The sequence below is a fragment of the Rhinolophus sinicus genome, linkage group LG06 (assembly GCF_036562045.2).
Source record: "Rhinolophus sinicus isolate RSC01 linkage group LG06, ASM3656204v1, whole genome shotgun sequence".
NCBI lineage: Eukaryota > Metazoa > Chordata > Mammalia > Chiroptera > Rhinolophidae > Rhinolophus > Rhinolophus sinicus.
Window position 1 is genome coordinate 141,704,083 of NC_133756.1, and position 26,853 is coordinate 141,730,935.

Consider the following 26,853-nt stretch of genomic DNA (forward strand, 5'->3'; position numbering starts at 1 on the left):
AGAACAGAGTGTTTAAATATCATAACCAAGGTCACACAGCTAATAAGAGAAGAAACAGGGTTTCAAATTGGTATGACTAGAGAGCTGAATGAGAAGAGGAGAGAAGGTAAGGAAATAAAAGGCTCTAATAGCATAATTAAAATCTATCTTAGAAGCAGAGCAAAGCAGACTCAAATCAGTATTAGGGAGGACTAAGTTGAGAACAATCTCATAGGGTATAGAGAAAAAATAAGACATAAGATTTATCAGAGAAAGGCAAATGTCTAGAAGAATGTCAAGACATCCAATATTAAACCTGTACGTTATTGGTGTTACTGGAGAAGAATCCAAAATAAATTAAACTTAATTATAAAAAAATAAATATATAGAAGAAAAATTTCCTGTCCCAAATAAGGGCCCATATCTTCAGATCAAATAGGTTCATGTAATAAGTCAAAGTTAATGAAAAAAAAAAAAAAAAAGACTAACATTTAAATTTAACTTGGTGAAAAGTATGAACTTCAGACATCAGGGAAAATTCAGTTTTGTTTAGTCCTGTTTTCTGCAACAATGAACACCGAAGAAAGTAGAGTATAATCTAGGAAGATTTTAAGGGGAAAAGTTTTAACGTAAGAATTTAGTATCCACCTAAATTATTACTTTGGTTATAGGAAAAAAATGATATCCTCATATATAAAAAAATTCAGAAACATATTACACACATACATTTTAGGTTATTAAGAAATGAATGCAATTCTTTCACTATGGGAAAACCATAATATAAAATTACTAATATTAAGCAGCAAGATGCTAGAACATGATTAAAACTGTTACAAAAATAGTCAGAAAAATAAATGAATTAAAAATTTTAAAATAAGTCTTCATGGGGAAAAAAATAAAGTAAAAATGTAAAATATCAACAAAAAGAACCATGGGCAAGGAAAAGAAAAATCAAATCATTCTAACTTTCTAGTTACTTACGTGGGCAAAAGATACCATTTCTTCTTTTTCCCTTTGTTAATAGTATTTATTTTTATGATTATAACCAGTGTAATAAAACATAAAATCAGAATAAGAGAAATAGTTTCCTAAAGAATAAGCAAAATCATCACCATCATGATTAATGAATTTATTATGATTTCATTCTTAGAAAATTTAAGTGACTCAAATGAGAAATTAGTAACAAAAAGAAGAATGCTTAATAAAGTGGCCAAGCATAAAATAAATTATAAAGCATCAATTGTGTTTTTGTTGTTGTTCACCAAAAATAGGTGTTTAGAAAATATAGTGGGGGGAAATCATCCCAATAGCAAAACGAACTAGGAATAACAATTATTTTTAAATGTGAGACTCTTACAAAAATTATAAAATTTTACTGAGGGACAAAAAACAAAGATATATAAAAGAATGAGAAAGAATTCCATCTAGTTCTCTAGCTGCAAAGACTGAATATTGTAAAAGGTGTCAATTCTTATGAAATTAATTAATAGCCTAACACAACTCCAGTCAAAACCCCTGTAGGGTGATTTTAGGGTGTTGAAACGTAAATCCAAAATTGATCTATAAGAATCAACAGTCAAGAAGAGCATTCAAGTAAAACTTGAAAACAGAGTACAGCAATTGGTAATTTAGTCAGACATTAAAACATATTATTAAACTATAATAATTCTAGAAGAATTAGGTACATTATATAGATTAAAAACAGAAGCTAGCATATATAAGAATTTAGTATATTATAAAGTTTGTATTCCAACTTAGTGAGGAGAACAAAAAAATTAGTCAGTATATAGGGTTGAAATGATCATTTTAAGTCAACTACATACAGCAAAAAAAGAATAGCTTCATTCAAACATTACACCAGAAATAACTCATTTCTAAAAAATTTGAAGAGAAATCAGATGAATCCTTACATGACCTCAAAAAACTATTTGAATATTAAAAGCAGTGAACAAACTTATAAAATATATTAATTTCTGTCCATTAAAAAAAAACCATAGACAAAATGGAAAATTGGAAATTTTTTACAATAAATCTGATTAAGTTACATATAATAGCTTTATCTGATTAAAAAAAGAAAACTCATCTTAGTGTGAGAAATACTTCTAATAGAAAAATAGCAAAATATTTAACTGGGAATTCACAGATGACTAATAAATAGTGAAACAAACAAAGCAAAGCAAAGCAAAATCACTTTACAAGTAATTAAAGTCATATGAATTAAATTGTGGATAGAACATTTTCTCTTGTCAAACATGAAAATACATGTTTCTAAATGACCGTACTTAGCACAGTTGATATCCCATGTGTACCACAGGTAGGTAGGAACTCTCATTTGCTACTTGTGGGAGCATAAACTCCTGAAATATTCCTAGAAAACAATTTGGTAATAGCTATCAAAATTGTCAAGCATGTTTATACAATTTTACTTAGCAATCCTTCTAAGAATTTATTTGGGGGAAATAATCAGGGAATTAAATAGATTTACATATAAATGCATTCAATGGAGCATGTTTTATAATGGCAAAAATTTAAAAACAACTTTAAATGGCAAACAGAAAACCAGATAAATAAATAACAATCAATCTATTTGACAGAAGATAATGATGCCGTTGAAAATAATGTTTCTTAAAGAATGTTAAGTTATCTGAGAAAAATGTCACAATAATTTGTTAGGTGAATAATGCAGGTTGCAGAATTGTTTATACCTTGTGATCTACTATGATCACAATGGCAAAAGGAATGTAACTGTACAGAAACCATAGAAATATAACTACTAAAATGATAATAACTGTGGTTATTTGTAGGTGATATAATTTTCATTTCCTTATTGGTGACTTTTCTAATACAATTACTATATGCTGTTTTATAATAATATGCAGAATAAATATTATTTGAACAATCAAAAATTTCAATTACAATAGCTTTGTACAGTTTTCTTTTGTAATTTTTATAAATTTTCCATAATAATAGTCACTGTCTTAGTCTGCTTGGGCTCCCAAAACAAAGAGCATATACTCAGAGCATATACAGCAGAAATTTATTTCTCACAGTTCTGGAGGCAGGGATGTCCAAGACCAACGTGCTGGTTGATTCAGTTTCTGGTGAGAGCTCTGTTTTATTCCTGGCTTGTAGACGGCCCCCTTCCTGCTGTGTCCTCACAAAGTGGGAGAAGAGATCTCTGTTTTCCTTTTCTCATAAGGCCACAAATCCAGCAGGTTAGGGACCCACCTTTATGACCTCATTTAACCTACATTGCCTGCTAAAAGCCCTATCTTCAGATACAGTCACATTGGGGGCTAGGGCCTCAACATAAGAATCGGGGGCGGGGGCATAGTTCAGTCCATGGTAGTTATTAATTTTTTTTCTGCTCCAAGGCAACCAAAGGGTATGACGTTTGAGCTTCCATGTGGGCTGGGATTAATACGTACAGATAGGTCTCTGGGAGAAACTTGTGTAGCTTGAAAAGATCTCACAACTAGACAATTCTCATAGTTTTTCCTACATTACCACTAAAATGTCACTAGTCTATGGAGATCAGATTTCCCATTTATAATTAGAAAAATGAGTGTTGTTTAACAAAAACATACTAAATGCAAAATATGAATTACATATATCACTGTTTCACTTGGTTCTCACAAAAATCTATTTACATGCGACAAAGTCAATGAGTTTACAAAACTCTTTAAAAAATAAATTTGAAAATAAGGCATTTTCAGTATGATTAGATTCTAAAATATCTAGTCAGCTTATTAACCTTTAACTACATTCTTAATTCTCAGTTTTTCAAATGTACCTAAATGTACTCGAGTGTCTTTTTTTTACAGTGGGTAATATAAATTAAATGTTTGTAATTTTTGGAATAACAAAAGCTCTTAATAAAGGAACAAAGTCCTAAGCACAATTCCTCACCTACAATCTATTTTGTGACTTTAGTTTTCCTAGACCAGGTCTTCTCAAGGCGGGGCACAAGGGCATCTTGGAACTATTGCATATGCCCTGTGGGCGTTAGGCACTTTCCTCTACAAATCAAAAGGACCTGTTTCTCATTCTCTCAGCTTCCACTCAGACATTCAGAACTGTTCCTAGCTGAGAGAGAATACACTGATTTTGAGATTCTGTAAAATCAGAGAGATGTTGCAGGGATGGGATGAGACAAATGCTGCAGGTCGATAGAAGGAGGGGCCCGTGCAGCCATAAATCAGAGAAAGATGTTGGCCCTGTAAAAAGAGCCACTAATCTAGCAAGGAAGCCACCTTGGTGTACTGATGACAGATGAGCCTACATGAGAGTTGTTCTAGCCATGTTCAAAGAGTAGGTAGGAAGGATGTGGTTAAATCATCTAAAATAGACACAGGAGTAAAAGAAGTTGAGGGAAAGTCTGCATTAGATGGAATTCAAATGCTATCTGGGGGTTTCATTACAGAAAGTAGAATGAAATGTTTTGAAATAATGTTCTGTTCCTCAGTCTTCTGGTGAAAGTACCAACCACTGATGCCTTGAGATTCTCTGGAGTTGGTGTCATTAGCCAGATTCCCCCAGTGAAATGAACCCTACTCTTCCTGTGGTCTATTTGTTTCACACACACAGTCTACTTTCCAGAAGCATTCTTTACAGCATGATAGCCTGAAAGGATACATTTCTAACTGAGCACAAAGAACCTTACGCAGGTCCCTAGAAACGAAAACAGATAGCATGGAAAAGGAAAAGAAAGAGATGAGAAAAAACATCTTTTTTTTTTAATAAAGCAAAGGAAGAAATAATATGCAGAAAACTTTCTAGATATTTCCTAAGTATCTTTCTACACACTGAGGCCACATTAATCTCCCCAAAATATTGCTTTCACGATGCCATTACATTATTCAGAGATAAGTATGGCTCAAGCACTTTAGGATAGTGTTAGGAACAGAATTGTGTCCTCCCCAAAACTCGTAGGTTAAAGCTTGAACCCCCCAAATGATTATATGTGGAAGGGCCTTTAAGGAGGCAATTAAGGTTAAATGATGTCATAAGGGTGGGGTACTGATCCAATAGGACTGTGTTTTTAGGAGAGGAGGAAGAGACTCTGGAGTCCTTTCTCCCCCTCCACACGTGCACAGACAGAAGGCTACGTGAGGACACATAGCCGTGAGAAGGCAGCTGTCTGCAGGCCAAGAAGAGAGGATTTGCTGGCACCTTGCTGGCACTTCTCAGCCTCCAGAACTGTGAGAAATAAATGTCTGTTTAAGCCACCCAGTCTGTGTTATTTTTGTCATGGCAGCCCAAGTAGACTAATACAGAGAGTATGTGGGATTCACCATATGCTTTTAAACAATTTGTCCAGTTGTGTGTATTTCTCCCTATTTATCCGTCCAAACACCAGCTACACCGAATATGACTTGTGAATTCTAACACTCATACATTTGTGTGTAGTGCCCTTTATCCTTGTTAATGATTTTTCTGCCTAAGAGGTTGAATCTTACCCATTTCTCAAATTCCATATGAGGCCCTGATTGATTCCTCAGTGGAGCCTTTCTCCTTCACCCCAGGTGGGCATAGTGTTCTCCTCCTCTGAACTACTGAACTCCCTGCCTGCACTACTAATTTGACCATATCGCATGCTGTTAGTACTTCTCTACGTAGAATGTTAGCTCCCTTAGCAAATGCATTTTCTTTACACAAACAATCTGTGTTCATTATAACAAAATACGGAACACATAGAAAAAAAAAAACACCAGAAAGAAATACCACCTTTATTAGGTCACCAATAATAACACCATCTAATGAACACTCCCCCAAATAAAATCTTTCCAGTCTCTTTTTCTAGGTGTGTGCATATATTTATACAGAATTGAACTCCACATGCTTTACATTATGCTTCTTTCCCTTAGTAAAATTTTAAACATTTTTATGGCCATTTTTCTTTCTAAGTTGATTTTGAGTTACAATATTCCATCCTATGTACAATAATTCATTTAACCAACTCTCTATTGATGAGTGTTTAAATTATTTCTAATCTATCTGTGTTACAAATAGCCCAATGATGAATGTTCTTACTAAACAATCTTGGCATAGGTTCAGGAAAATATCCTTGGGATAAAGTTCAGCAGTGCGTCTGCTGATGATATGAACAGCCACATTGTCCTCCCCAAACTTGTAGTTCTATCAACATGAGAGTGCCCATTTCTCTACACACCCAAGGAAACCTTGATCTATTTTCAAATGCTTTGCCAATTTGAAATATTAATTTAATGAGAGCACAGATCCTATGTTATTTTATTCCTCCTGCTGGTACCCCTACTATTGATATTAACCTGTCAGTTACACTGCACTATAAAGTTTTCAAAATCTTTTCACGTACATAAATTAGAATACCTTACAGCATCTAGTACAGTGCCCTTCATGTACAAAGTTCATTTAAAAATTATATGATCATGGAATAATATTTATGGAGTGTCTTTTATATGCTTCATGAGAGTCACATAAATCAAAAAGTCAGTCCTCCACCGTGTACATGTGATTTTTGAAAAAGATACCATAAGTTTTTGCTATCCTGGCTCTGATAGGCTGTCTTTAATCCTATAGTCCCTGCTCTACCCTTTACTTATTTAGTAATCATTTCATAGTCCCTCGCTAATGTATCATCAGTTCTAGTTGCAATGGTTATGTGCATTTTAAGACTTAGCATCTACAATACTGAGATTTTCTTTAATTATTTTTATTTTTCAATTACATTTGACATTCAATATTATTTTATATTAATTTCAGGTGTACAGCATAGTGGTTAGACATTTATATAATTTGCGAAGTGATTACCCCCAATTAGTCTAGTACCCACCTGGCATTACACATAGCTATTATAACATTATTGACTATATTCCCTATGCTGTACTTTACATCCCCATGACTATTTTGTAACAACCAATTTGTACTTCTTAATCCCTTCACCTTTTTCACCCAGCCTGCAACCCCCCACCCATCTGGCAACCATCAGTTTGTTCTCTGTATCTATGCGTCTGTTTCTGTTTTGTTTATTAGTTTATTTTATTCTTTAGATTCCACATATAAGTGAGATCATATGGTATTTGTCTTTCCAACTGAGATTTCCAATGAACCCAGCAAGGAACAAACATTTCAGCTTTGTTAGAGAACCTATTCTAGAATGTTCTCTCCTGACAAAGCTTTCACTCTCTTTTTTAAAAATCACTTTCTTCTTTTTTCTATGTGTATGAGGTGCCTTTACTTGTATTCCTAGTTTTAAGTACGTTTTCCACATTTTCCGCTCTTTCTCACATGTAGGAACTTGGTTGTCTACTTCTACAATGTGATTGCTTTCACAGTTCTTATTCAAAGTCCCTATCAAAGTGGAGTGGCCTCTGTCACATGGAAACTGGACCAGTCTTCAGGAACAGAACTCCCCTGATGTGCGCCTACTACTCCAGGTGCCCTCATCAACCTGCATGAATTCCTCTAGGCCGGTCTATGCATCACCTTGCTTTTCCCTCCATTCCCCACCAACATCTCACCCTTTTGTGACTTTTTCTTGTCCCCCCAACATTTATAAAAACATTTCACAAAATGAAAGTCAAACAGCTCTTTAAGATACACTGCAACAGATAAGACTTTTAAGAAGTCTACCAAAATCCATTACTCGTTGGTGCCTAAATATTTTATTTAAAGACTAAGACAAAATGTCACATTTTAGAAATACCCTTGATATTGCAAACAATAAATAAACTGCTACTCATCTTTTTCTTCATCAATATTTTAACTTCGGAAGGTGAAAAGTTTGCCAGTTCCAGGACTCTGGGTATGAAGACTATGATAGTTTTTCTCTAATGAACTCCATTGTTTTCTCTACAGAAAACATCTAGTGAATGATACCTGATGGGGTGGGGGGGAGCCATTCTTTTGTGAACTGGGTCTAAAATGGAACAGGAATGCTATTTTAAATTACTTCCAAGTTTAGATTTTACTCTTTGGCTGCAGTGGGTTTAATTGTCATTGTTCACTGTTGGCCTAGTGTCATATTCTGGCTCAGACATACGTCAGACAGCATCGGACCCCACATTTTCACACATATAAGCTCATTTAATCATCAATCCTGTGAGGAAAGTAGTATTCCCATTTTACAGCTGGGGATATGAGGGTTAGAGAGGTAAACTAATTTGTCTGACCTAACAGTCTAGAAATGTGTGAGACAGGATTTGAACCCTGGTCTATGAAACCCTCTCCTTTCACAATAGGTTTACCTCTGAAATAGTTTTGCCCCAGGCATACGTGCCGTCTTCAGGTCTGCCTCCATTTAGATAAATCCAAACTCGTTTTGTGTTAGGTTGCTGATATAGTCTGTTCTGCGTGAGGGCTCCACGCTTTGTTGTAATTGGAGAACTTCTCTTGGACTGCTGTTTTTGGATGTCAGAAAGGTGTGCCTGTGAAGAAAAGCCCAGAGAATGCCATGTTTAGAGAACTGTCTGGAGTGTGTGTGTGTGTGTATGGAATGTGATGAAAGAAAAAAATCTTACAATTGTGAAGTTATATTGAAAAAAATATTTAGGAAGTGCATTACCCTCTCTTGTCCCTGACTCTTCTGTCAATTCCCCTTGCTTCAATGAATCACTGAAGGCAATAATAATCACTACAGTGATAATGATAAGGCACTTATGTTGGTAAAGCACTTAACTTTCACTTGTAATTTGAATGAATAGAGATGTGTGTTTGGACTCCTGCACGGTGTTTCTCCTACTGAGCAATTTCTCGTCATCTAACAAATGAGTTTTTGATTAGAATCACAACATCATTTCCTTTAACCAAGAAACGCTTAAGGGAGTGGGCAGGACTGTTGTTTCGGTCTTTACTGGCTGTCTTTTTAAAATACAGCAGCCACCCTTACACTTTGCCAGATCCCTGCCAGGCAGCTTTTCATCCTACTTCAAGCACGTCCTAGTTCAATGCTTTGCATTCATTCCCTGGTCAGTGATTTATCCTTCTTAACTTGGCAAGAAGTCATATTTCTAGCAACGTCAATTTCTTTTTTATAGTAACCTTGACTTGGGCATACACCTAAGATTTAGATTGAACACATTTCACGATTTGAGAAACCCTATTAAATAAGAACATATCATGTTAATGAAAACTTTACAAAGCAAAAAGTTTTCCCAGGTCTCTATCCCCAATCCTCTCTCAATGGCTGACCTTTCTCTTCTTGCCTTTTTTATGTCTGGCAATCCTGACTGATTAAGCAATTGGACTGAAACAGCTTCCTGAATTCCTCCCTTTTGAATGTCTTCGTTGCAATTAGTATTTTGCTCCTTGCTCTTTTTACATATTGAGACATACCCTTAGGAGTGATGAGCAATGAAGCCATAAGGCTCAACTTGACTACACTTATTATAATTACCTTTGTACATATCCACTGGGCCTTTTTCTCTTCTTTGCTAAGGTCATAATTTCTGGGCTCCATTCAAACAAAACAGGCTTTCATATGAGCTGGCTATCTTTTAGATAGCTACTCTTCAAATGCCAAGTCAATGCTTGGCATATACTTATGTGGTCATAATTGACCAGATGCTGAGAACATATTAATAGTGTAATTTAAAAATTCAATTCTGTACTTTTAAAAGCTTCTAATAGACGCAGAGTCTTTAATGTCTGGAGTCCTAAAGAACATACCTCTGTATGTCTTATAAGTTCCATGAGTTTAACTTCCTCTTGAGTCTGCTCAGTCCAGCCTCCTTCCAGCACCACAGGCTGTACAGGGCTTCGGTTGGGAACCATGGCGGCTGGCTGACATGCTGCTACTCGCCGCCCTGGGGAAAGAAGTCTCTGGAAATGTTGTTTCTGATGATGGACTTTGATTTCAAACAAATTTGTTTGATTTTCTTTACTCGGGAGTACAGGCTAAAATACTAAATATATCATAAAAGCAAAGATGCTTAAGGTAATAATAATCTAACAATGCCTCTTCATACGGGAGCTTGAGGTTTTAAATAGCCAGGATGTGCATACTCACTATACAGATGAGAAGAAAGATAACATGCTGGCTTCTATACTGGCCCCAGCCTCTCATCCATGACACGGTTCAGCGGTAATGTAGTCAAATAGAGTCCATGACCTACATAGCCCATCATCAGCCCAGTCATGAAACATATGTTTTGTTCTCTTCAGTAATAATAAGCCTTTCCCCCACAATTAGTTTAGCAGTCTGAGGATTAAATATTTCTAAAATATTATTAACCCAAGAGACAGGAGGCCTTTTTTTTCTATTTAATAATACCCCGCGAGCGCGATTAGTTTCTGACACCTCTGCTGTGCCCTTTAAGCTGTTAAGAAGTTGCGGTAAAAGAAAATATTTATTGGCATGCTGTATTCCAAAGAATCACAGGCATAATTTAATAAGTGTGGTGATTTGAATTTATGAATTCTTCCAACTAGACCACTTGAAACTGTTATTAAAAAGGCTTAAAAGTCATACTTTTACAATTTTTGTGTCTGCTGAAGATATACTCAGCACTGAGTCTCATAATGATCTCTAAACTTCTTAAGTAATAATAATGCTTTCTCTTGTGTGTTCATTCCAGAATCCTATGTTGAGCACCAGCTATGGGTCAGGTATTGTGCTGCATGATGCAAATAAAAAGGTTCGAGACTGAGTCCTTGCCTCAAAGGCAAGGCACTTTGATGGGAAGGGAGATGTCAAGGAAATGATTACAACAATAACTGATTGTAACTGTGCTGTTCCTGGAAAGTAGAGGGTCTATAAAAGCATGTAACAGGAGTTACTGGCTTAGTCTGAGGTGTCACAGAAGGCTTCTTTGAGAAAGTAAGCCTTAGGAGGATATAATAATAAAAATACTAAAATGAAGTTGAGTCCTAATTTTCTTGTCAAGGGACTTTTAATATGCAGATTTTCAAACTATGGCTACAAACAAAACTGAGAATAATTCAGTATTTGCAGAGGATAAAAGCATTTGGTGCTCTTGTTGCTCAAGTTTGTGGAAATAGATCCAGTAATAAAAATAAGTGACAGCAATGACTTTTCAGGGAAACTAGGACTCTATGTATCTAATAAGCATGCATATGCAGTTTATGAATGTGGAAAAAACATAATTGAATCAATCAGCCAATGAGTTACAATGGCAATGCCATTAAGTAACATACTTTGGAGAAGACCACAGTGGTACCAGAAAAATATGTAACAGAAATTTATGCTAAACATAGTTTTTAGCCAACTCTATTCATAAAGTGAAGACAACATTAATTTATGAAACATAAATTCTTATGAATATTTCAATAAATATTAATTTATAATGCATTTTGAACACTATCATTTACACTGTTGAGAGCCAGGATTTGAATATAGGAGAAGGCAAAAATCATTATGCATCTTTTTTTTTTTGTCAACTTGCTTCTAATGGTCTTAAGAAAATTAATATACTTGCACTATAATTTTCATAAGGAGACATAATGTCATCACAAAATGTTTTGGTTTGGGGAAAGATTTTCATAACAAACTATTATTTATGTAGGTGAGAATAACAAATTGAAACAAAGCAAAAATGTATGGAATAAATTATTTATTTTCTTATTACATTTTCTATATATCCTATTTTATTTCACATGAGATCAGGGGAAAGTAATGAAAATAGCTAACTATTGATGGGGAAGGCTAGAGAACATGAGTGCTTTGCTGTCCTTTCAGAGGATAGAATTCAGACTATAAAACCTGGACAGCTCTCTCCATACCTCTCCCTTCTTGGGAGGCCCATCCTGGTTCAGTATCTATACCTGGGAGGGTAAGTCCACCTTACTGGGGTTCCATTTAGCAGATTCATTTAGCTCTCACACTAAATAAAATGCTTTAGCATTGCCTTTATATATAACAAAGGTGATAATTTGGTCTGATTTGCAATTTCTTTAAAACTTAGTTTTATCAGTTTTTAAGACCCCAAGTGGGAAAATCGGCTGCCTTCTCAGGAACCCCTATTCTAATATTTATTGAGTATTTATTATGTGCTAATAAGCATGGTCTAAATATTTGGTGTTTGTTTTAATAATAAAAGCTCTACAAAGTTATTAGTATTATCAATATTAGCAATGATCATGCTTACAAATGAAATGTAAAATCAGCTCATACTTTGTACACCATATATGCTCAATAAACATTTGTTGCATTTATCAATGGCTATAATAATGGGAAATAATTGATTTAGCCACTCTTCATACTTCCTATATCTCCTCTTTCATCCAATCCTCAAGTAACTCACAATCCAACAGGGACTACAGTTAAATGAACTTACATTTTTTCTGATTTATCCTCTTAATCCCCAAAACTAGAAAAGACCTTCCTCAGAGTAGGTATTTTATAAGTACGTATTGAACTTACATTTAATAATAGACAACATAACAGTTTGTCAGTAGAAACAAGATTTATCTCAGCACTAAATGCTAAGAGAAACTACATCAGTGAATTGTGCCATAATGGACACCATTATGGACACCAAAAAGACTGTTTTCAAAAGTGATATTGTAGATAATGCCAACTGAACAGTAAATGCCTTCTTAGTACTTAATAATAATAAGAGCTGAAGACAATATAAAATCAGAATTCAGTAAAGGCAGTTCTGTCAGGTGTTATTTTCAATATGTTGCTTTCTATTGATTTAACTTGATACAGGATTAGAACTGAGAAAACTCACTGGAGTGAATGGTTGAAATTCCTTCCATTCATTTTTTTTCAATTCTATTTGTTTTTATTTTTTATTTTATTTTATTTTATTTTTTTATTAGTTTCAGGTGTACAAAACAATGTAATAGTTAGACATTTATCATTTATATCCCTCACAAAGTGATAACCCCCCTCCCCCATCTACTACCCCTCTGACATGGCATACAGCCGTTACATTTCCACTATCTCTATTCTTAATGCTGTACTCCACTTCTTGTGACTATATATATACATATACATATATGTATGTACATATATATGTATATGTGCATATATATATAATTAGAATTGACATTCATTATTGTTCAGCTTCAGCTACAGTGCAATGATCAGGCATCTACATGATCCCTGAGGTGGTCTCCCTAATAAGACAAGTGTCCATCAGATATCCTACAAAATCTTTACAACATTATTTATTATATTCCCCAAACTGACTTTCGTATCCCTGTGGCAATCTTGTGGTTATAGATTGTGCTTTCTAATCCTCATTCATTCTTTAATTCAATCTTTTAAAAACTATTCAGCGAACAAATAATGAAGGTATATAATTTACAACATAACATAGGAGAGACAGTCACATGTTACATGACCAGGTAATTCTCCTAATGTGATGAGGACTATCAGAGGGGGAGTTCAGAGTGTGATAAACTACATTATCCCTGACATGGCATGTTAGGGAAAGCTTTTAGGAAGAAATAACAAGTAAGCTGAAAAGTGTAGAATGAGTAGGAACAATTCAAGAGGACAGGAGAGAAAAAAGTTTGAGGCAGAGGGAACTGAATTGGGCAAAAAGCTCAGAGTTAAAAAAAAAAAAAAAAAAAAAAAGCGTGTGGTATGTCTACAGGACTGAAAAAATGCCCAAATGGGTGGAGTGGAGTTGGCAAGAAGACAGAGAAGCTGACGGAGACCAGAACAAGAAAGGCCACATAAGGAGTTTCCACTTTGTCCTAAAGATAATGGGGGCCTTTGAAAGGTTTTATGCCTGGAGTGCCAGGACACCGTAGTATTTCTGCATGATTTGTCCAGCTCCAGCATGTCGCAACTATGCATAGAATGGAAACTACTGTCAAGACTGGAGGCGGGGTGACCAGTTAGAAAGCTGTTCCAGTAATCCAATAGCTTTAACTTGGATAACAATAGTGGGAATTAGGACTGTTAGAATTCATTTGAGATCAACTTAATAGGTTCAGAGCAACAAGACTCACTGATATTTGCTTGGAGAAAGTGAGAGAGAGGGAGTTGCCTAGGTTGCCTCCCAGGTTTCTGAGATGGAACACCTAGGTGGATGGTGGTAGTGTCCACTGTTAGAAGAAATGAAGGAGGCACTATGATCACTTCAGTTTTGGATCTACCCATGGGACAGTCAAGTAAAAATGTCTAGTAGTGGCGGTAATAGAGGTTAGATTCTTTTCACTGAGACCCAACAATTCTTTTGGTAAGAACTGGATAATGGTCATTTCAACCCAGAGTTCTGTTTAGTGCACTTAGGACTAATTGTATTGTTTACTGAAATAAGATTCACTTGCTTTTTTCACCAGACAGTGCACAGACTTAGGAGTTGAAATCCTGCTATGGCAATTACAGAGCCTGAAATGTATTCCTTCCCAGACTAAAGCCTATAATATACTGTTTCTCCCAAAAGATCCATTTGGTATCTCAAGTGCTGGGAATGGCATAGGTCAGGAACTTAAGATTCTGTGGAAAAGGAAATGGACGATCAATTGCCAATTGATCACTCTGTCTATGCATAACATACTTAGGCTGCCTGAAAAAAGGGAGCTCTTCTGAGATACTGACAATGATCTTTGAAGAATTTAGTACTTCCTCCATCAGATTATTTAAAAAACTTCTTCCATAGCAATACCCAAGGAATGACAGCAGGTTTTGTTTAAGGATGAATTCCAAAGCCCATAACATGTTAGTTCGGGATTTTTTTCAAACCAATTGGGTGTCATATGACCAAGAAAACTTCCTAATTTTTTAATGCATATATAAATCACGTGATATTAATTTCAATATAAAATTTACAAATATAAAATATATTATTAGGTTTTAGATTTGCACAAGTGACTTTTGTGACTATATATATATATATATATATATATATATATATATATTACTGAGTTAAACATCTGGTGTCTAATGGTAGAAAAAACCTGACAGCAAATTGAAGTTACATTTAGAATTAAACATGGTGATACGTGATTTACTTCATACTGACCTTTTAACTGTCTCATTTTGTGTTTCATGGTGTCTAAATCAGCCAAAATTTTGTCTTTCTTTAGCCAGTTCTGTTTTTCTAATTTTTCTGCTTTCTGCAAAGCTAGAATAATAAAAAACATGATATTTTATCATGCATTCTTTTATCAACAGTAATTTATCATGCAAGCCAATAATTTACAAAGAACTTTCTGCTCCAAGAAATAGATTCAATTAGAAACAAGTAATTAAAAGGTAAGGGTCATTAAAAGAAACCTCATTTGAAAGATGACAGGGCTTAAGGCATTTCTTTATGGAATGCAGGGGGGGGGAAAGAACAGTGCTGTTTTATTATATAGATTTACCATATGCAATAGCCATATTTCATTTTCCACTTCCACAAACTATTTGGAGGTGATGAAAGCCTGGCTTGGAACCACTCATTTTTTAAACATCCACCTACTGCCTAAAGGGTGCAATTCTTAAAAATGAAAATGTGCAGACAGGTCGTCTTCAGTGTGAATTAAACTCATTTGTTATTTTCTAATGTACACCATTATTCTCAGTCTTTATAGACCAAGGATCTCTTTATCAAGTAAATTAGACATTTTCCCATGCAGAATTCCAGTAAGAAAAAACAGGCAAGTGTGCAAATATAGGAATGCAGCTATCTTTGTGCACATGTTAAAGGATGGACCTCCTGTTCTTTGCATAAATGTGATGTTATTATGTTGACATTATGCATATTTAATTTATTTTCTTATACATTTACTTGTCTCTCCTTACACTTGCTTGAAAGAAGGCAAGAACAAAAAACTTACCATTTGGAGATAAAAATGGTTCACCACAAGATACCCAGATGGCAATAGGATTTCTGTGAATGATGGTGAGCAAAGGTTTATCTATACCATCCAAACTATCGGATGTAACAGACTTGGGAAATAATTTGTTTTTCAGTTTCACTCTTGGGTTTTCTGGGAAACAAATGACACATTTACCATCACTCAATGAAAAATGAATAAATTTGCTTATTGAATTTATTTGTTTTTCAAAATATTTCATTTTTCATAACTGACTTGATTTGAACAGGCAATACCAACAACTGATGCCACTACATAAATTTGGTCATGAACTTCATAGAAACCAAAAAATTTACACTAATCAAATTGTAAATACATATTTTAATTCCTTTTTTCACTTCACCTAGTTCTGAAAGAAATTTTGAAGTGGCTTACCAAAATATATACTATGAAAGGGGTAATATAAAGAAATTTAAAAACCAAGGTAAGTGGAAAAGGAGTATATGAATAGACAAAAGCCAGCGATAAGATGATTCAGTGTCCTCATCTTTTAAATGAATAATAGTATTTACCTCATTCTGATACTGAGAATATTAAAAGAAAAAAGAAAGTGCTTAGAATAAACAGTGTTCAGTTGATTCAACTGAGCAGGCATCCAAAAAACACTATATAATACTTTTATTATTAAATGGACATGAATACCACACTGTTTTTATTTGCTACAGATAAAACACAATTTGGGCTGTGAGCATTCTAGTGGCCAAAGCAAAGAAGAAAACACAATTTCAAGATTCACATGGCCAAGATAGAGAGATAAGTTCCTCAGAAGATACACCTCCCCTGGTCCTAAGATTTGAGATAAACTTATTTCAGGGTCTTTATAAAGGAGGTATTTGTGATACAGCAAACAGTATCCTACAATAAAAATTAACATGGACTGAAAACTTACTATGTGCTGGGCGTTTTACTAAGACATCTACATACATTATCTCATGTAATGCTCAAAACGATACTCTGAGGTAGGTCTATGTCTATTATGCAGGAAAGGTTACTGAGATTTAATCACATAGCTAAGTGGTGGCCGAGACTAGAAGGATTAGAATCTAGGCCACCTGCCTCTAGAGCCTGTGCCCTTAGCCACTGCCTCCATAGTGAGCACGATGCTGAGATTCTGACAGATACCTAATTCTTAAATGCAAACTGATGGTGTAATGCCAAATCACTATTCAGTAAAGGGAATAGCTGCTAATGGACCTGCCTGGTTCCAGGATAACCTTTAGAATATAGAGGAGAAGAGATGGTCGTTATTGTAGTCCTGAATGAATAACCAGGTTTTAAATAAGAATTTGAAGGAAAAGTGTTTGAGATTGTAACCTGGAAATCCAGAATGTGGAAATCAAATATTCTGTATGCCAAATAAAGGCAAAAATTGTATATTAATACTTTAGTGATCAGTTAAGCATGTTTACATAATTGTTTTTAAAAACTCTTTAGAAAACAAAACAACATCACTGTGAAATAATAGAAAATAAATAGTATATTGGTTTCTGCCCTTGGTTCCTGGCACAGAGTTCCTAAAATTCTTCTAATTTCCTAATTGATAAGAGCACTAGAAGCATCTTTTGTTCTAATATTGGTCATTGACCCTGGTTCCTGACACAGAGCTCCTAAATCCTCTGGAATTTCCTCAGTGATTAGCAGTATCTTGTTCTGAGATGACGCTTGGTGGGCTCCTGGATGGGGCTGGTCACCAGGAAGACCAAGCCATGATTAGAATCCTGAAATTTTCAACCCTACCCCTCAATCTTCAGAGAGAAGAAAGGGGCTGGAAATGGAGTTAATAATTGATCATGCCTATGTGATGACGTCTGCAAAAAAATCCCAAAAGTACAGGGTTTGGAGAGCTTCTGGGCCAGTGAACATGTTGAGGTTCTGGGAGAGTGGAGGGCTTGGAGAGAGCATGGAAGCTCCATTCCCCTTCCCACATACCTTGCCCTATGCATCTCTTCCATATGAACGTTCAGCTGTATTTTTTATCATACCCTTTTATCATAAGATGGTAACCAGTAAGTAAACTGCTTTCCTGAGCCCTGTGAGTTTCTCTAAGAAATTAATCAAACCCAAGAAGGGAGTTGTGGGAACTGCCAGTTTATAGCCAATTGGTCAGAAGAAGCATAGGTAACAATGTGCACTTATGATTGGCATCTGAAGTGAGTGGGGGGTGGGGGCAGTCTTGTAGACTGAGCCCTTAAGCTATGGGATCTGATGCTACTTCCAGGTAGTGTCGGAATTTAGTTAAATTGTAGGTCACTTAGCTGTTGTCACAGAATTGCTTGATGTGGGGGGAAAAAAACCCACACATCTGGTGTCAGAAGTGTTGTGAGTGTGATAGTAATGTGCAGATACAGGAGAGACACATAGGCAGAAGAGTGGGCTTTTCCTACTCAATCCTACACACAATAATGATAGCTAATATTTATTGAATGTTTGGTAAACATCAACCAAGCACTCTTCTAAGTGATATAATATATATAACATATATATTTATATTTATATACATATATTCAAATTTATATATACTCTTATGAATATATAGTCATATTTATGAGGATTAAATGAGTGTATATTCATGTGAAGAGTCATCTGGTCTTCATAAAAGTCCCATGAAATAAATGACTATTAATGTCTTAATTTCACAAATGAAGAAATTGAGGTAAAAAGAGGTTAAGCAACTTGCCCAAGATCATTCAACTAGCAAGTGACAGCTAGGATTTGAACCCTGGTATTCTGGCTCCACTCAACTCCTAACCTCTGAACCATGCCTGCCAATACAACAGTGAAAACCCGAGATGACTCTTCTGAATCACTGCTAGCAAGACTATCATTTACCAAACTGTTGTTGGGGACACAGTCCCTGACCTCAAATTGTACACAGTCTAATGAAACACACGAAGATGTAAACAGATAATCACAATATAATGTGATAGGAGCTGCAATAGAGGTGCATTTGCTGGAGCTTCTGGGAGTTTATAGGAGCAGTGGAGATGGGCGGGGCAAGTAAGGAGAGCTGGAGGGCAGGAGGCATAGAGAGGACACCTTCTCTTCTAATAGAAAGAGATTTGCTTAGATCCAGCCCCTCCTTCTTAAGTGGTCTCCAGTTGGTTTGGGTTCTGAATTTAAGAACAAAAGCTGCCCAAGGTGTGTAAAGTAGCTAAACTGTTATAGATTACAGCAATTTATTTAATCTTTTGGTGCCGAAATCAATTTTGCATTACTTTTATTTTATCTATTCATTCTGCAAAGTAAAAACAATATGAGAATCTCATATGAGAGTAGCTTCCTGTGATTTTGTAATTCCAGAAGGAGTGACTGGATGAAAGAATCACATTTAAGTATTTTATGACCAAACAAGTGGAATCAGCTAAGTCCTGTAGAATGTAACCAACCTTCTGTACTTTTAATAGTCGCGTCTTTTGTTCCAACAGGGATTTCCTCTTTCTTTTGTTCCTCAGAGTTTCTCTGGATACAAGATTCATCTAGAGCCCATATAACCAAGTCATGCAAGGAAACAATTGTGGTTCCGTCTTTGGTATATACTTTGGAGGCTCTTCTGGGAAGACCAAGTTGTTCTGTGCATTCGGTGAGAAGCTAGATAATGCAGAGTATAAGGAACTGAGAGGAAATAGTGATGGAACTGGGGATAATCATGAAGAGCTTGTTATTTTAGAAATCCTCTAATTTGAGAAAATAGAAAGCTGAATAACTATCAATTTGATCTTTGATTACAGACAACTTTTGATATTAGATTGTCCTACCTAATTTCACAACATGAGTCCAATCCAGCTGTGAAAAGTCTTAGCTCCAAACACTTAAAACAGCAGCTGATGTACGTTAATACACTTTAGCATCAGAGTATTTCCCAAAAAGTATTCAACCTAGAAACCCACTTTCAATTTTGTTGCTTTATAAGGTATAAAATTGTTATAATACAGTCATATCTCATTTTATTGTATTTTGCTTTATTGCGCTTCACAGATGTTGCTTTTTTTTTTTTTTTTTTTTTTTTTACAAATTGAAGGCAAGGCCTCCACCAGCAAAAAGATTACAACTCACTTTAGTGAGATACTCGCTTTATTGTGGTGGTCTGGAACCAAACCCACAGTATCTCCGAGGTATGCCTGTACTTCATATTGATAAACTGCTTTAAAATAAATGACTAGTTGACTTTCAAACCAAGGAATGACCATATTATTACTTCCATTTTGCATACGGGAAAATAGGCTGAAATGCTAACAATTTTGCCCAAGACCATAAAAACCAGATGTGGATCCCAGGGTGAATCTTGATCTTGCTAACTTTTGCACTTTGCTTAATCCATTGAATAACAATATCTTAACAACAACAAATGTATTTGTATTCATCTAAAGAAGTGAGGGAACAAGTATGTGTGTATTTCCAACAAAGTCTCAGAGTAACTTTGTGTCATATTTAATGTTACTTGTAAATTATGTTGTTAAAAGTATTGGCCAGAACGTATAGACAAGATAATCCCTAAATGATAGAAGGACAAAGCTGAGTTCAGGCCTTTGGGGCTCCCTTCCATTCCTGTGAATACTGGGAACAAACTCTAAACCACACTTCCCCTCCTGGCAAAACCCCAGCTTCCCCAGTTTGAAAACCAAATAAAACACCCTATCAACAAATAAATGACCATATTCGCTCATGATAAGTGAGTTAGCATCTGCTAGAATAGTCGGACAACATACAACTTGAAGCTGGAATTGGAAGGAAGGCAAAAAACGCATTCTGCCTGTCACAAGAATGAAGAAAATCAGGCAGCTTTGTTTCCCCTCTGCTTTTATATATCTTTGCTCTGGAGCCAATCTGAAAATCTTATTCTGGTTTGTCATTCCTTAGACCATATCCATAGAAATACAGTCAAAAAGAGTATCTTTATGAAAACAGAGGTCTTGATCTTATCAGCTTAAATTGGTGAAACTGGCCAGGGACATTTATCACTCACTCCCACTGCTTTTTTCTTGTCAGAAGAATCACCATTATCATTACCTCTGAGAATGCAAGAACCATTTAAGTGATAGCCACTTACCATGGGGAATGTTTCAGCCACAATTAACTTCCCATTTTGATATCCATCTCCATTTTTGTATGCAATTATTTCCACTGCCTTCTGGTGCGTGGCTGCCATACTACTATGAGACACAACTTGCATGCATGTCTTTAGCCGTAAAGATAATAGGCGTTCTTCATAATAACTTAGAGTTTTCTGAGCCTCATAAGACGATAAATCAGCCTGATTTAACATAAAAATAAAAATCATAGGTCTACTCAAGCTTTTTTTTTCAATTTTGGTATTTTGGTCTACTTCAGCCTCTGCATGTAATAAATACATGCATGTACGTGTGTGGCATCTAAATTTTGAAATGCTCACTTCACGCGTTATAGGTATTGGATTCTGTAGATGGAAGGACATTGGGTCAGAACAAAGCTCTCTTCCCAGCCTGTCACGGAGCCTCGAGGTGACTCTGGGCGTCTGGCAGTGTTTCTGGCCTTCTCCTGTGACAGGAGATGGTGAAGGATGCCAGGACCAGGGAGAGCCAAGGGCTGAGGCAAAGGGACACTAGCACTACAGATCATCTCTTACTCTTTAACTTCAGGAGGAAGACATCCTATGGTGAAAGAAACTGATGATTGAGGAGGGGAATGAGGGAAGCCTTAACCATACGGCAACGAGGATGGTGAACACCCCTCTTCACCTTCCTCTTTCCCATCCTCCTTGGGATGCTGCCCTGAGGGAAAAGCTCTGAGATGCTGGAACATTGGGAATTCTTTCCAATCATCTCACCGCCTCCTTTACACAGCCCCACTATGACTAAAGCAAAGCCAAATGCCTCAGACTTCCCCAGAGGACTGACGTCCTTTTTCCCTCAGAGTTATTATTTCAGTTGATGTTGACTGTAATTGTTACTATCCCACCCACCCCGTCCCCCTGCAATGTGTATCGGGCTTAGGGGAGAGAGGGGAGTGATTGGGGAATGGGGTGGGCAAGCCCTGACGAGCATGTCAGGCATACTGCAGCATCCTGGAAGGTTGCCCAGCTCTTAGGAATTGCTCCTTTGTATACAGGTGTTTAAGTTCCCCTTAGCTCGTCTCATGTCTAAACTTGATAGAAAGGATATTTTAAATGGTACCATTTTAAACTGAGATCACAAGAAAGCAGCAGAGACTTTTTCTCTCCATAAGCTATAAATAATATTAGACATGGATGTGTGAATTCAGGCACCCGAACTGAAGAGTCATTGACAACAACATGTCAAATTCTCCCTGAAATGTTCCATACTAGAAAAAAGGAGCTTTACCCCGTGGATATAAGCAAAAAAAAAAAAAAAAGCTGCTCTACAAAGTAAAGATTTGCAGTTACTTCGTCATCTAAAAGCAACACAGTGAGCAGTGGAAGGTGTCTGTGGATGATTAAAGCTGCAGAAGTGCCCAATTGACTTCAAAGAGTATATTGAACTATTAATAGACAATGTATTTTAAATTACAATGGGGAAAAGGAAATCAATGCAGGTGGAATGGTAAAGGCGCATCAGAGGAAGATGAATTGGATGAGCGGAGATGAACTTGAGTGCAAGGCAGATAATGAATGCATCAGAGCTTCCCAAGTGATGCCACAAAGGTATTAGCAGAGTTCAGATCCTTACACACCTTGGCCACAGTGATGACCTTGAAAGGCCCTCGTGAGAAGGGCTTCTTCGTCTTGGACCCAGAGGCACAGAGGAATGGCAGCCCTGGGAGCAACTGTTTCAGTCCCTTCTCTGCTCTCATGGATTGTCCACACGCCAAGCATAGCATCGTTTTTTTCTTTCCAGTGGGTGAGAGGTAATAGTATCCCTAAATGGAAAGACACAGATGTGTTCTTATAGGCACATCTAAATTATGGTAGCATTTTTCTAGGACACTCTACAGTACAAATAAAATGCTTTTAGAATCCCCGAATGCTCAATTTGAAATCTCAAATTAATGTTCTATTTTGCTCCCTAATAATTACATTTTTTTTAAAAAAACACACACACATATTTACAACCTCTGTTGACTGAAAAACGCTAGAAACAATGACAATTCAACATCAATGTGTACAACTCTTGTCCAGAATCAGGGTGTTGTGGAGCAATGGCTAGTTCTACACTCAGGGCAAGAAATACATAAAATAAGCAAGGGATGTCATGTGGTGCCCAGAAAGAAAAAAGTCATCCAAGAGTAAAGAAATCATGTTAAAAAGACACAGGCGCCAACATCAAGGGCTCCCACTGGCCCAAAGTGGGATAATTTGAGAGCAAAAAAAAAGAATGCTAACAGAGAAATACTCTGAATATGTTTGAATATGTAAAATCCCATGAATTCATACTGATGCTAAAAATATAAGTAAAATCAACAACAACAACAAAACCCCAACAAATAATAAAACCACAATTTACTAGAGTCCATGGGAAGTAAACTAAGCACCAAATTATAACTCTGAAACTTGGTCATTAAAAGGTGTGACAGATTATTTGCAAAGATGGCTACAATAAAACTATCCCATCCTTGTTTCCACGCCCTTTTGAAATATGACGTTGCTGCAGGTCCAATGAAGAAATAGAGTTTCTCTCTCCTTTTCTGCTTTCCTTGAATCTGGCAAGGCCATGTGACTTGCTTGGGCCAGTGTAGCATTAGCAAATGTGATGCAAGCACATGCGTAAGAAGTGCTTGCACATCAGAGCTTGTATCTTTTGGCCGCAATTGGAACCCTGAGATCACAATCTGAACACACTTGGGCTAGCCTACTGGAGAAGCCTTAGGAGAACCAAAGCCCTAAGCTAACAGCCTGGCAAGCACCAGACATGTGAGGGAGGCCATCTTTGACCATCCAATCCCCATGGACCCACCAAAGTACTGAAGGACCACCAGAGGACCACACCCACATTAGTGATCTGGGCAAGACCAGCAGAACCACCCAGCTGGGCCCAGCCTGAAACGACTGACCCTCAGAGCAAAAAATGCTTATCGGTTTAAGCCATGTTTTTAGGTAGTTTGCTATTCAACAATAGATAAGTGAGATAGAACAAATTAAGCATTTATCCTACCATCCCTTACAAACCATATTTTTGGGTAATCAAGTACTAACTAAAGAGGTGAGATTCCTTACATTAAAAGTTCATCTAATACATTTAGACAAAATTAACTCTTTTGAAATTCCTAATAAAGTAATTGATTTAGGCAAAGATCACCAAAGGGGGATCCTAGAGGAAACATCACTGGGAAATTTTTTTAAATGTGAAATTAGGTTGCAATCATATGAACCCAGTGGTAACTGTTATCACTGAAAATGGAAAATCCAGACATTGGATGCCTGCATAAGTAATATATATGAAATATGCAGTAAAACTTACAAAGATTCTTGTCAAAAAAAAGTTGAACATAAATCTAATTATAACTCTAGTGCTAAATTTCTTTTACAGGAACAATAGGGGCTAGAGAAACAAGTTAAAGGATGCCACAGAGAGCAAACAGGTAAATCCAAATAGAAACATTCTACAGGACGAAGGACCCACATTCTGCAACCAAATGTCACATAGAGAGCTTGTTGGAATCCTGACTCAAACCACCAACCGAAAGGAGAATTTTTTAAGAGAACCTGGGACATATGATTAAGAACAAGGTATTTGAAGAATTATCGTTAATCTTGTTAGGTGTGACACTGGCATAATGATTACGTAAGAAAATGTTCAAATTTTTTAGAGGTGCATGCTTAAGTTTGAGGTTAAATTGATATCACGTCTGGGGGTTTGCTAACATTGGAAAACGTTGAAAATAGTTGAATTTTGATGATAGGAATATGATAATTCATTGCACTAGTCTGTCTACTTTTGAATATGTATGAAAATTTCCATAATAAAATTTTAAAGTAATTTCATATAGACTCTCTAATTTGCTTTGTTCCTCACAAGTCAGAGCTAATATCTTCATTCTCGATTCACATATGACAAAACAAAGGATCAGAAAGGTAAGTTTTTATCCAAGGATACCCGAGTAGTACACAGCAGAGCTGAAATATAAAACTGTGACTTCTGATTCCAAGCTCTTGGCTTTTTTGCTTTTGCCATATAGCATCACCTACTCCCTTTAAGTACACAGAGCTACCTCAATTCAAAACCAATATTTAGATGATACTCTCGAAAATGTAATTCTTAAATTCCACTATGGATTTCTCCATATGCACATCGAATTTCCATTTCTCTACAAATTACTGGGATGCAGAAAATTAAATGTCCACTCCCAGATGGAACTGAATGAATATTACATACAGAATCATTTATATAGAAAAGTGTGGGCTTCATGATGAATTGGTGCCAATGCATTTATTAGCTGGGATATTTCTGTGAAGTGAGACTTCTTCTCACCAACTATTTTGTTATCGTGACATACAGTTCGTAAAGGAAGGAAGAAAATAAATGCTTGATTCTTTGTTTCCCACTTTTCAAAGTAATGAATTGGTTCTATAGCTACAGCATCATTTAATTGTGACCAATTAGTCGTTGTTGTTGCTATTGTTTAATATCAGTCTGAACATAGGGATCTAAACATATCTAATGTATGTCAATACACTGCACTCATTAGTCATACCAAGGCTTAAATTGCTTTGTATTCGGACAGTGGGGTCCTTTTGAAGTTGATTTGATTCCATTTAAGGTAACCTCACTAGTCTGACAGCGCATTTGCTAACAGGTCTGAGTTCGCTGACAAAGGAGGAAAAGGCACAGGGGATGATAGCACAGTCAAAACCAGAGAGATGCAAAATGGTGTGGTACGTTTGGACATCTCTTATTCAGAAAAGCTAGAGAACAATGAGTCAAGAAACAGCAGTGGTTTAGAGACATTTGAGGAGCAGAGTAAAGAGGGTCTTGGAGGGTCTTGTGGTGTGCATGATGAGATTTTAATTTTCTGTACACCAATGGTCGTCATCAACAGCAAGATGGCTTGACCCACCAACCCACAATATCTCAGGTATTTGTAAAGTTTGGTGCAAGTCATCCTTACTAATAAAAATGAAAGGACCAAACTTGAGAAATGATTTTCTTTACAAATGCCAGTATATGTATGCTTAGGCCAAAGCTTGGTATAATGTAATACAGTTAAAAGTCACTCATTTTCATTTAAGTATGTGTTCTGGAGTGGAGTGACATCTAGTGTGGCAGGGACACCTGTGGGAGTGGAGTATGTGTGATCAGCCTCCTTCACACGTGTTCTATAAACTGATGATGAACAAAAGATGGTGATAGGGAGGCAGCAAAATATTTTAAGCAGCGGGTAATATCAATATTCTTTCATTCTTTCCTAACTAGAATCCCAGTATCTATGTGATTTCATTCACAAATCAGTGCTTAACTCATGTGAACACAGGTTTTCTAGAGAAATCATGTCTTCTTTTATTAAATTACCCCATTTCCCCCGTCTTTTTCTTTTATCCTCTGTAGAAAGGAACCACTCACTGGCTGATCAACGTTTTCTTCTCTAACCACGGAGGACGTACAAATACCAGCATAATTTGCTGCTGTGATTTCCTTATCCAGTGCAGTGCTGTGGAAGGCCATAAAAGCTTTCCCATTTTCAATGTAATTCCACTTTTGATTGGAAGTCCCATTGTTATATGGTTTATATGTCTGAAAAAGAGACAAAATATGGAGTCAAATGAGACAGTTTATGATTTGGTCATAGCAGTCACAGTTTTCACTGCATAAATTCAGAAACTACAGATAATTACTCATAATTCTACTATGTAGTGTAACTACTATTGATATTTCATAATTATATACATAATATTTTTATATTTATAAATATGCATTCTTTGATTTACAAAAGTAGAATTATAAAACATACACTTTGGTAACAGCTTTGGTTTTCTTCTTTTTTTATTTAACAATATTTCATAACTCTTTTTTGAACATTTTTAAAGGATATATGCTATTTGATCTTAGGGATATTTTATTTTACCAATCCACAATAGTTAAATATGTAGATTCTCAAGTTTTCCTTACTATAAGCAAAAAAGCAATGAACAATTATAAAGATAAATCTTTGTGTAAATCCATAACTTCTTTAGAAAAAATACCT

At 36.0% G+C, this 26,853-nt stretch overlaps 1 protein-coding gene across 1 annotated transcript in view; it reads right to left on the reverse strand.

Annotated features, from left to right (window-relative positions):
* Positions 1-26,853, reverse strand: part of LOC109450795 (doublecortin domain-containing protein 1) — a 74,658-nt gene that overhangs the window by 17,019 nt on the left and 30,786 nt on the right. Inside the window, exons 10-17 of the mRNA XM_074336164.1 lie at positions 26,232-26,402; positions 22,408-22,593; positions 20,789-20,992; positions 19,128-19,329; positions 15,703-15,855; positions 14,904-15,005; positions 9,628-9,764; positions 8,208-8,387 (exon numbers count right to left, since the gene is read on the reverse strand). Of these exons, the coding sequence (XP_074192265.1) occupies positions 8,208-8,387; positions 9,628-9,764; positions 14,904-15,005; positions 15,703-15,855; positions 19,128-19,329; positions 20,789-20,992; positions 22,408-22,593; positions 26,232-26,402 (1,335 nt within the window). The remainder of the gene's footprint in view (positions 1-8,207; positions 8,388-9,627; positions 9,765-14,903; positions 15,006-15,702; positions 15,856-19,127; positions 19,330-20,788; positions 20,993-22,407; positions 22,594-26,231; positions 26,403-26,853) is intronic.